Source organism: Camelus bactrianus, chromosome 16, assembly GCF_048773025.1.
Source record: "Camelus bactrianus isolate YW-2024 breed Bactrian camel chromosome 16, ASM4877302v1, whole genome shotgun sequence".
Taxonomy (NCBI): Eukaryota; Metazoa; Chordata; class Mammalia; order Artiodactyla; family Camelidae; genus Camelus; species Camelus bactrianus.
Window position 1 is genome coordinate 992,712 of NC_133554.1, and position 10,775 is coordinate 1,003,486.

The following is a 10,775-nucleotide window of genomic DNA, read 5'->3' on the forward strand; positions in this document are numbered from 1 at the left end:
TGTAAGGCCCAGGCCAGATGCCCCTTCCCCTAGGAAGCCCCTCGGCCCACGTGGAGGGGCCTCTCCGTGCACCGAGCACCCCCAGCCCTGCGTCCGCCCATCTGTCCCCCCTGCTTCGTTTTCTGTGTTTGTCTGGCCTAGCAGGCTGCGAGCTCGTGGAAGACAGGGCCCTCTCTGGACCTCTCTCTGCCCCTTGGGGCCTGCTCAGTGCTTCCCCTCATGCCACTCCTGGAGCCCACGAGCACAAATTCTTTTTCCTGCCTCTTATGCCTCATAGTGGCCATCAGAGCCCCCCACCTGCCCTGGTCTCACCAGGCCCTGCTCAGTGTCACCAAACCCTTTCCACCTGCAGCCTGAGACCCTGGCCCTGCCACCAGCTGGTCAGCTCCACCCACCTCCTGCAGCTATAGCCTGTGGCTGCCTCAGCTCTGAGCCGCATGCACTCGGCCCTGCTTGCCCGACGTCCAGCCAAGACACAGGGCAGGGGAAGGTGGTAACAAAATGGTCCAAATAACAGAATTTATGGAGCAGATGCTCTGTCCCAGGCACGGGTGGAAGTCCCTAATCCTGTAACCTGACTTCATCCCCACCACAGCGCTGCGAGATGAGACCACTCTTCCCGCTAGCAGATGGGAACACTGAGGCCCAGGGAGGCGGTGTTCGTCTCCTGTTGCTCCTGCCAAAACAAATCACCTCATGCTTAGTGCCTCATAACAACACACGTTTATCATCCTTACGGTTCTGAAGGTCAGAGTCCGGAGATCAGTGTCCTCAGGGCTGGCTCCTGGAGGCTCTAGGAAGGGGTCTGTTTCCCGGCCTTTTGCAGCTTCTGGAGGCTGCCCCATGCCTTGGCTCGGGGCGCCTCCCCCACCCTCAGAGCCAGAAGTGCAGCGCCTTCCTGTATCCCGCTCTTTGTTCTCCCTGACTCCCTCTCACAAGGATCCTTGAGACCACACTGGGTCCACCTGGGTGACCTGGGATACTCTCCCCATCCCAAGGTCCTTCACTTAGTCACCTTCCAGTCCCTTCTGCCACGAGGCAGCACGTTCGCAGGTTCTGGGGATGAGGGCGCCGGCATCTTTGGGGAGGGGCCATTACTCAGCCCGCCACAGGGGCCGTGGCTCACCCAAGGCCACACAGTTGGGATTTGGACCCGGACAGTATGGCCAGTCTGAGGATGTGTATTACCCTGCCACCCCCTTTATGGTAAAATCTTACCGAAGGTGTGGGGTGGGGAGCAGGAGTGTCAGTGCAGGAGGTAAACACTGAAGCCTCTCGTGCAGGCTGAGACCCACTCAGTGCCGGACCCCCGTGCTCCCCGTCCCCCCGAAGGACGCCTGCAGAGAGGCACCCACTGGGTCTCCTGAGTGAGGCCTGTTGTGCTTGTCCTTGTCCCCAGCCTGCTCCAGAAAGGGGCTGGGCCTTCTCTGCGTGTGGGCTGGGGCGCGTCCCCAGGACTGGGTGGGCCACAGCTTTGAGTTGGTGTTATCCCCACCTGTGTCATCAACGTCCACAAACAGGGCGCCTGTCCCACAAGCGTGCGCTCCATTACCGAGGTCGCCATGTCCCAGAGCGGGGAGGGTCCTGACATGCGTGTCCCCACCAGCCGTCCTGGCTCCCCACAGGCCAGCACGTGTGCCCACTTAGCCGCCGCGCCTATATCCTGGACGTGGCCTCAGAGATGGAGCAGGTGGATGGTGGCTACATGCTGTGGTTCCGGCGTGTGCTCTGGGATCAGCCACTCAAGTTCGAGAATGAGCTATACGTGACCATGCACTACAACCAGGTCAGCTCCTGGGCTGCTCGGAGGCTCTGGGACCTTCCAGGCTCCCCTGGGCCTGTGACCCCGCAGCTTTGATATTTGAGGCCTTCGCGGTTCAGGCCTCGCTGACACTTCTACACCAAGGCCTGTGCTCCCTGCCTGGTCGCGGAGCCGTCCAATGCCGCCGTGGCCCTCACTTGCTAATAAGCAGGCCTCCGCAAGGCATCGCTCCATCCGGCCTGCCCCTCCGGTGTCTCCGCTTCTCTGAGTCCTCCCGGTGAGGCTGCCCGGATGGCACCTCTCCATGAGGCCCTCTGACCTCCTTCCTCCTGTTCCCCTCCTGCGCTGAGCTCGGCCTGTCCCTTGCTCAAAGGCTTTGCGTGGCCACATCATGTTTGTCTTGAGGTCACTCCCCTTTGAGACTCGGTCCTCTAGGTCAGGGTCATGGAGTTTACAAAATCTGGTTCTCCCTCCTGCACTGACATTTGTGGATGTGCTTGGACAGAGAGCGCGTGTTTCTCTGAATCTGGTGCCAAAGCTTCAGCAATTCTGAGTCCAAATACAGTCACTTAGCTCTCACAGCCTGTGGGCCAGCAGCCCCCTGGGGACGTGTTGAGATGCGGCCCCCAAGTCCTGCACACAGCAGTGTGAGTGCTGGCTCTTCCCCGGTCTTGTGGGAACTCCCACGTGGCTTCCAGGCCACAGCCCCACAGCCCAGCCTCACATGCCTGTGCCAGTGTTCCCCGAAGCCCGGGAAAGTGACGGGCTACCCACCCCCCGAAGCAAGTGGGACTGGCGCCGTTAAATGTCTGTGTGTGTGCCTACCCTGGGTGGAGGCGTGAGCAGAGGCCTGCCTGCAGCCCCCGACCTGCATGCTGCCCCACAGGTGCTGCCCGACTACCTGAAGGGCCTCTTCAGCAGTGTGCCAGCCGGCCGGCCCAGCGAGCAGCAGCTGCAGCAGGTGTCCAAGCTGGCTGCACTGCAGCACCGGGCCAAGGACCACTTCTACCTGCCCACCGTGTGAGCACCCGCCCGCCTGCCAGCGCCCCCCACCCCCCGCCCTGCTGCCCTGAAGGCCTGGCCGGGATGGGCCTACGTCCCCAGCTCGCCATGTGAGCTAGGCCCCCACCTCCGGGCATAGCAGGTGCCTTCCGGCTGGTACTGAGTGCATGGCAAGTTTAGATAAAAAGCTTTCAGCACACGTGTTGGGAGAATGGGACAGGCGGGGGTGATGGCGCTGGGGGCCAGCCTGGAGCCCGTGCTCTCTGCCCCTGCTCTGCCCAGCCGCGCGTGGTGGCTTTGCTGTTTACCCCACCGTGCTCGACTCACCTTTCTGGCCTGGGCTTCTCCCTGGGCCAAGGCTGCAAAGGACGAAGCCACCTTGGGTTCAGGCCTCAGCCTCACTCAATCACCATGTGACCCTGGACTAGTCGATTACCTTTTCAGAGCCTACGTTCCCTCCACAAACAGGGCCTAGTGGTCCCACCAGCGGTTATTGAGCGCCTTCTGTATGCTCAGTGCTGCGCTCACCCACCTTCACCCTGTCCACATGCCCCAGCGTTCAGCTGTGCAGGTTTTGCACAACCCTCAACTGCACTCAGGCTGGCTCTCCCCTCCTCCAGGCGGGAGGTCCAGGAGTACATCCCGGCCCGGCTCTACCACACCACAGCCGGCTCCACTTGGCAAAGCCTGGTCAGCCAGTATCGGCAGCAGACGCAGGCACTTAGCCCCCACCAGGCCCGCGCCCAGTTTCTGGGTAAGAATCCAGGGCTGGGGGAGAATCATGGGGGCTTTGCTGGGCAGGGTGGGGATGGACGCACCTTTTTCTTTGTACGAAGCCATTTTCGGTGCTGTCTAAGGCCCCACTGAGGTCCAGGTGGCCCTGGGCAGATGGCCAGGAAAAGGCAGCTGGGCTGGGATGGAGGGCAGCTAAGGTGGGATGCTGGATAGGAGGGAACCCGGCCTGGGGGCTGGTGTGCTGGATGCAGCTGAGGGAGGACTCGGGCTGCAGGGCTGGGCCCTGGCCATCCCTGAGGAGCCCTGGTCACCTGCTCCCCCCACCAGGCCTCCTCAGTGCCTCACCCACGTTTGGCTCCTCCTTCTTCTTCGTCCAGAGCTGCAGTAGCCTGGCCGTGCCGGCCCCCTGCATCCTGGCCGTCAACCAGAACGGCCTCAGCTTCCTCAGCACCGAGACCCATGTGAGTGGTGTCAGCCTGGTGCCGTCCCCCTTCTCACCCCTGAGCCCTGGGAGGGTGAGACGTGCAGCTCCCGCACTCACCCCGTGTGCTCTGCGTTTGCTCCTGGGACCAGAAGGAGCCCCAGACTAAGAGGGGCAGGTGCTGAGAAGCAGCTTCGATGTGAAAGTCAGGGCGCCACTGGCATGTCCTGAACCTCTGGGTCCCAAGTATTTAGAACAGTGCTTGGCATGCTACACATGCATGCAGCAGCGTTTGTGGAATCAGTTTCACAGGTGAGAAACTGGTCCAGAGAGGTAAAGCCACTTGCTCCAGGTCACACAGCAGGTCACGGGGGAATGAGTACTCAGACTGGCGTGTTCTGCCTCCTGCTGCTCTGATCTCCAGGAGAGGGTGTGGGTGGGCAGGACTGTCCCACCCACAAGCCTGTGTGTCCCAATGCCCCCAGGAGCTGATAGTGAAGTTCCCCCTGAAGGAGATCCAGTCGACGTGGACCCAGCGACCCACGGCCAGCTCCAGCTACCCCTACGTGGAGATCGCACTGGGGGACGTGGCTGCCCAGCGTACCATGCAGCTGCAGCTGGAGCAGGTGGGTCACCCAGCCCCCTCACTCCCTCATTCCATTCATCAGGCTCTTCTTTGGGCCTGGCTCTGAGACAGGTCAGGTCCTGGTCGCACCCCAGGGAGCACCCAGGCCACTGCAGGGGACAGAACCAACCCAACACCGCACAGAACTGCGGGTCATTAGGGCAGCCTCCCATGGAAGCATCTTGGCGGTGGGATCATGGGAAGGGGAGGACCCAGGTTGTTTGCAGAATAGTGAGAACAGGGGCAGGGGAGGTCTTGAGGGGCCTTGAATATAAAGCTGAGAATCTGGGGCTTCCCCCTGAGGGCACTCGGGAGCCATAGAAGGTTGGTGAGAGGGCAGGGACGCAGGGAATTTGAGGACGTTCACCTGGGCTGAGGCTCAGAGGGTGGATTGTGTGGCCTGGGATCGAGGGTGTGGCGAGCAGGGTCCCCAGGTGACAGGGAAACTGAGGCCCACATGCTCTGTGCCTCCTCATATTTGCAGCAACTGTGTCTGCACCTTAAATGCTATGGCCAACCTCTGGGTCAGGCAAGTCCAGTTCTCCCAGCCCTCAGGGATGGGGCAGGACCAGAGTTCTCACCCCCTTGGAGAGAGGGGATGGAGGTCCAGAGAAGGGACAGAATCAGTGCTAGGCCCCCACGTCTGCCCTGGCCAGCCCCCCACACCCCCTCAAGGTCTGGGCCCAGGACCACTGCCCACACCAGGGCCTGTCTTGGAGGGGCTGCTACCCGCTGGCAGGAGAGAAGGGCTCCATCTACCCAGCCCACCTCTGAGGGACAGGCCAGAACAGGGCCCCTCAGGCCCCTGTGCCCCTTAGAGAACCCACCACTGGGGACCAGTCTGCTTCCCACTGCACCCCAGTCCTGCTCCTGCTGGGGTCACCCCAATCTCAGCCTTCCCTGTGGCTCAGCCTGCTGCCCAGAACCCCCACTCTGAGCTCCCACGCAGCGGACCCGCCACCTCGAGCCCGCCTGTCCGCTGCTGCTTGGGCTCCTTTTCCGGACCCCTCCCTTGGACAGACCTTTTAACCGTTGCTGTGTCTCACCCTCTCCCTCAGCACCCTCCCTGGCTCCAAGGCTTCCAAAGCCAGCTCTGCTGAGACACCACCCCCATATTTCTGTCTCCTGCCCTGACCCCCTCAGCATCACCCTTGGAGACCAACAGGCTCTACACTTACCTCCCCCAACCCCGGAGCCCTTCCCCTCCTTGCCCCTCTCTTCCTACCACTGTGGCTGCCACTCACCCTCTCCCCTTGGCTCGCTTGCCCCCATCCCTGCCCTAGACCCCATGCACTCGCTGTCCCCTGGCCCTGGGCTGCTCTTCCCTGGCATCATGGGGCTCCCTCTCTCCCTCCCTTTATTTGGGTTTCAGCACAGGCATCCCCTCCTTCTAGAAGCCTCCCCGACCCTTCTCCTTGCTAACCACTCTCTCTGCCTCAGGAGCCCCCTTCTGGCTTGGAAACCACTTAGTTATGTGTTCCCATGTCTCTGTCTCCCCACTAGAATGTCAGCCCCAAGAGAGCAGGGCTGTGCCCACCTTGTCCACATTGTGTCCATAGCACAGTGCCCAGCACGTAGCAGAGGCTCGAGTGGGCGGACAGATGGAGGGACAGATGGATGGACGCAGGAGGAGGAGGCCTTTGCAGCGCCCACCTCCCTCACCTTTTTATGCTGCCGACTCTGTTCTGCCTCGGGCACATGTGTATGGAGGACACATTTATCTATTAGTTCATTAATTTACTAGTTCTTCCAACATGTAGCCAGCGAGCATCGCTATATGCTGACCTCAGCAAAGAGCACTTCAGAGTGTGGCCTTGGGTTCAAGCCCCACCATCTGCCAGCTGTGAGGTCTGGGGCTGCACAGCTCTAGCCTCAGTTTCTTCACTGGTGGAGGGGGTTCTCAGAGCATCTGCCTCAGAGGGACACTGTGGGGACCAAGAGGGACAGGACACGGGAGGCCTCGGCACAATGCCTGGTGCATGGCCGCTGCCCAGGAAGCGCTGTCCTCATTATTTCTGCCCTCTCAGAGCAGCCCCCCAGCCCCCGGAAATTCCTGGGGGGCTCCAACACTGGCCGTGGTCTGAGAACCATTCTCACAGGCTGATTTTCCCCAGTTCCCCACTGCCTGCCCCCACCCCCTACGCCAGGCAGGAGCCCTGAGGTTGGATCACAGCTTATTCTAGGCTGTGGGTATCAGGTGGTAACCATGGCAACACATAGTTAGAAACCACTTATTGATGGGACTTTTTTTTTTTAATGGAGGTACTGGGGACTAATATTTTTTAAATCTCAAGGGTTTATGTGTAGACTCTCATGGCATCTTCACCACAGCCCTGTGAGGCAGGCCCTGGTAAACTGAGATCCCACAGGTGAGGCCACTGAGGCTCAGAGACGTGTGGTCACAGGTCACATGCAGCAGAGCCCACAGATGCACCTGCTCACCCCTCTGCCTGTAACCCAGCATTCCGCTTCCAGCTGCTCCTCCCAGGGCCCTGGGGGAGTTGAGGACGAGAGAGGTGGCTCACCCCAGGTGAAAGTTGGGAAGTGTCAGGAGGGTGTGGACTCTGTCTCTTGCAGGGCCTGGAGCTGTGTCGAGTGGTGGCCGTGCATGTGGAGAACCTGCTCAGTGCCCGGGAGAAGAGGCTCACGCTGCCTCCCAGCGAGATCACACTGCTCTGACCTGGCCTCTCCAGCTCCCTCTGCGGAAGCCTTGCTGTGTGACCCCAGGGGAGTTACTGGGCCAGAACCTGAGGGGAGACCAGGAGGCAGTAGGCGGAGCGTCCCAAGTCCCCAGGAACCAGAGAAGACCGATCCAGAGTTGGGATGGAATTGCAGCGTGCAGACTTGAGTCAGATAGCAGGAAGAACTTCCAAAGGCTGGTGGGTGGGGCCTCCTGCCATGGCCCTGCCCTGACTCTTGCCTGCAGCAGGGAAGCTCCACACCAGTAGCCTAGAGGAACTGAACTTGACTTCGATTTCCCTGGGAGCTGATGTTGGGATCCGCTCCATCTCCATGTCCTGGCTGCTCACATGTCCTCCTCGGGTGCCCCCAGCACTGCCCCTCAGCTTGGATTTGTGGCCCTTGGTCATTTCTGTGCAAATAAAAGTTAGGCCTGGCAGTTTTTCCAGTTGTTGAGTGACTGGAAAACAAGCCTGAGGGAGGAAGCAGGAGTTGGGAGGCCTAGTTGTGCCCCTAATCAGAGCTTCCAGCAGAGACATCTGTCTTTCCCTTTTACCTGCAGACCCTTTCCCCCAACCCCACACTCTTTGGGTAGCCCCAACCCCAGGTCCCCGTCACTGGATGGGCCACACAAGGTTTGAGAGTGGTATAGTGGAGGGAGAGAGGTGTTTCGTGTCAGCAGCTTGGGGGGGGGGAGAAATCTGGGAAAGGGCTTCCCACCAAATGGGATATTGGGCTTGGGTTTTGAAGGATGAGTAGGAACTTGCTAGAAATAGATGAAGGGAGAGGGAAATGAGCATTCTAAACAGAGAAAGCAGTGAGTGGAGAGGCCTTTGGGGATTCAGAACGCAAGTGGGCAGTGGAGGGAGGCCCCAGCAGCTGCAGTGCAGGGAGCTGACTGCCTTCGGGGCCCCGGCCACACCATGGCCGGCCTGCAGAACTGTGAGGTGGGTAGTGCCTGCGGGCTCAGCGTGGGAGGACCAGAATGCCAGGACTTCTGGATTTCAGGACCTGGGCCTTGAGGCATAAGGCTCATGTCTTAGCAGCTGTCCTGGGGACTCAGTGGTGGTGTCAGCAAGTTGAGCCTTCGTCAGAGGTAACAACCCCCAGGAGGCAGAGCGGGAAGACTCGGGGGTGGCAGGAGGGTCGGAACCCACTGTGTCCCCCAGACCCAGGAAGAAAGGAACTCCAGGTGGACGAAGGGAGGTCCAGAGGAGAAGGAACCGGGCCCTGGGGTTCCCGGCCTAGCATGGGGTGAGAACAGTACAAGAGAAACATCTGGAAGGCCTGGGAGCCTGAAACAGTCCTGCCATGTCTTCATGGGGAACTGAGGCCCCCAGAGGTGAAGCGAGTAACCATTAGTTGGTTTAACCAAAGTTCAAATGCAGGCAGGCTGGCTCCAAGGTCCTGCTGCCTCCAAGGTCCTGAGGCTCGAGGCTCTGAGCAAGGGAACGCCTCTTTGGCAGTGTCTGATGGGAGAGGCTGTTTATCCCTGGAGAGGAGGTAACTCCCGTTTGCCTGGGGCAGGGGATGGGGGCCGAGCTGGCTCCTCGGGTGCCTCTGGGAGGACTTTCTGATCACTGAGGTAGCGAGCTCCAGGTCAACAGGTGTGTGAGCAGAGTCTGATTTCCTGTGTTGGAGGGGAGTTTAGAGGTGGGCACTGGGATTCTGAAGGGCCTGAGCCCTCATAGCCAAACTGCAAATATGCAGGCAAGGGGGCCCTGTGCAGGCGTTTGCACGTTGTGGCCGGGGCAGGACTGGGGCTAGAGCGCCAGCTTTGCCCACAGGCCACCTTCTCATCACCTGCAGCCGCCTTCCATCACCAGCACCAACAGCACCGCTCCAGGCTGGGTCTGAAAAGGGCAAGAGCCAGTTCAGTACAGGCTTCACACCTGTCCCATTTACCCCCTGACCTGCTACTGCTGCTTCTTGGAAGGGAGGGTCCCCTGGCAGGGAGCGTGGTGGCAGTGGCAGGTCCCAGGTGTCCAGACTTCCCCACCCCACAGGCTGTGCTGGCCTGGCCTTGCCCAGTCACCACACAACCACCCCCACCTCCCAGCAGGGACTGGTAGGACCCTCCGTTTACGGTGTGGAAACAGGCCCTGACTCGAGGCTGGCCGTCCTCTCTGCCTAACGTACAGGACTTCGTCTCATCCTCGCAGCCACCGTACGCGGCGGGCACTAATGTTATTCCCGTTTTACGGACCGCAAGGCCGAGCTACCGCGCGGGGAAGTCACTCGCCCAGGGTCGTACGGCCTGTCGGGAGGTCAACATTCAAACCCAAGTCCGCCGGGTGCCGGCGTCCGGAGCGCAGGCCCCGGCGAGCTGGGGTGGGGTGGACAGGGCGCGGAGGCACACTGGTCCAGAGCTCCACGGCCAGGGAGGCGAGGCCGCGGAACCCGACATGCATTTCATCTCACTGAGAACCTGGGAAGGCGGCTAGGAAGGCGCGAGCTGAGCCTCCCGCGATCTCAGGGAAGGAGACGGTGGGAGGACCAGGACGTACGACCGCGCGTGCAGCCCGGCGGTCAGGCGGGGCCGGGGGTCTGAACAAAGGCCCGGGCGCTGGGCAGGGCGGGTGCCCGGTCCCCGGCCCCCCCTGCCGTCGGGAGGCGCCTGGCCGACGAGGGCCGCGCACGCGCCGCCGCCGGGACGTGACTCGGGGAACGTCCACGCCGGGCGGCGGCGGCGACAGCTGGGCGGCGTTGGCGGCCGCGGCCGCCAGGCACGGGGCTGGGCCGGGGGCTCTCGGCCTCGGAGTCTGAGCGTTTTCTTGCGCACTGAGGGTTTCCCTCGGTCTTGTCTCCACTCAGGCACTCACTTAGCCACCCGCTCACCCTTCAGGGGTCCTCGCCGCCCGCCCCGCAGCTAATTAGGTGACGGATGCAGTCACCAAGGCGACTGCCGGATTGACAGACATGCGCGGCAACCAGCTTCCGGAAGCTGCCGTCTGGGCCCGCCCAGCGCGTGGCCGGTGGCCCAATGACAGAAGCGGAAGCGCCAAAGGGGCGGTAACAGGGCAGTCTAGGTTGTGGCGGTTCCTCGGTGATTGCGCGCTGGGGGCTGAGGCGATTTCGGGCATTCAGACGATGTCGTGACGCAGCGTGGCGACAGCGTTGACGGCGTGAGCACACCCCTGCGGAGGGAGCCTTGCGGCCACGGAGGTGGCGCTGCGAGGAGGCAGGCTGCTGTTTGGCGGTGCTCGCGGAGCCCGTCAGCGGGTGGGGGAGGGGCGGTGGACGGCGAGAGGCCCCCGTCCGCGCGTGCGCCGGTACCTTCGCTGACCCGGCCGCACGCGCGCGCATGCTCGCTGCGCGCGGAGCCGCGGTGGCTGGCCGCACTGCGCGTGCGTGCGGAGCAGCCCGCTGAGGAGCGGCGTTGGCGGACGTCGGGCGGGCGGGTGGCCGTGACGTCGTGAGGAGCGCTTTAAAGTGCGGGCCGGGCCGGGCGTCCGAGGGTCCGGCCGGGAGTCGGGCCGAGCGTCCGCGGCCGCCGTCCGCGGCATGAGGCGCTGCCGGCGCCCCTGCCCGCCGGAACTCGGAGAAGGCAG

At 62.1% G+C, this 10,775-nt stretch overlaps 1 protein-coding gene across 1 annotated transcript in view; it reads left to right on the forward strand.

The window, feature by feature from the left end:
* The window catches only part of MYO15A (myosin XVA), a 42,581-nt gene extending 35,324 nt beyond the window's left edge, over positions 1-7,257 (forward strand). The window contains exons 60-65 of the mRNA XM_074341988.1: positions 1,626-1,786; positions 2,649-2,782; positions 3,385-3,518; positions 3,827-3,960; positions 4,406-4,546; positions 7,123-7,257. Coding sequence (XP_074198089.1) covers positions 1,626-1,786; positions 2,649-2,782; positions 3,385-3,518; positions 3,827-3,960; positions 4,406-4,546; positions 7,123-7,224 — 806 coding nt within the window. The 3' untranslated portion in view covers positions 7,225-7,257. The remainder of the gene's footprint in view (positions 1-1,625; positions 1,787-2,648; positions 2,783-3,384; positions 3,519-3,826; positions 3,961-4,405; positions 4,547-7,122) is intronic.
* Positions 7,258-10,775: the final 3,518 nt, after the last annotated feature.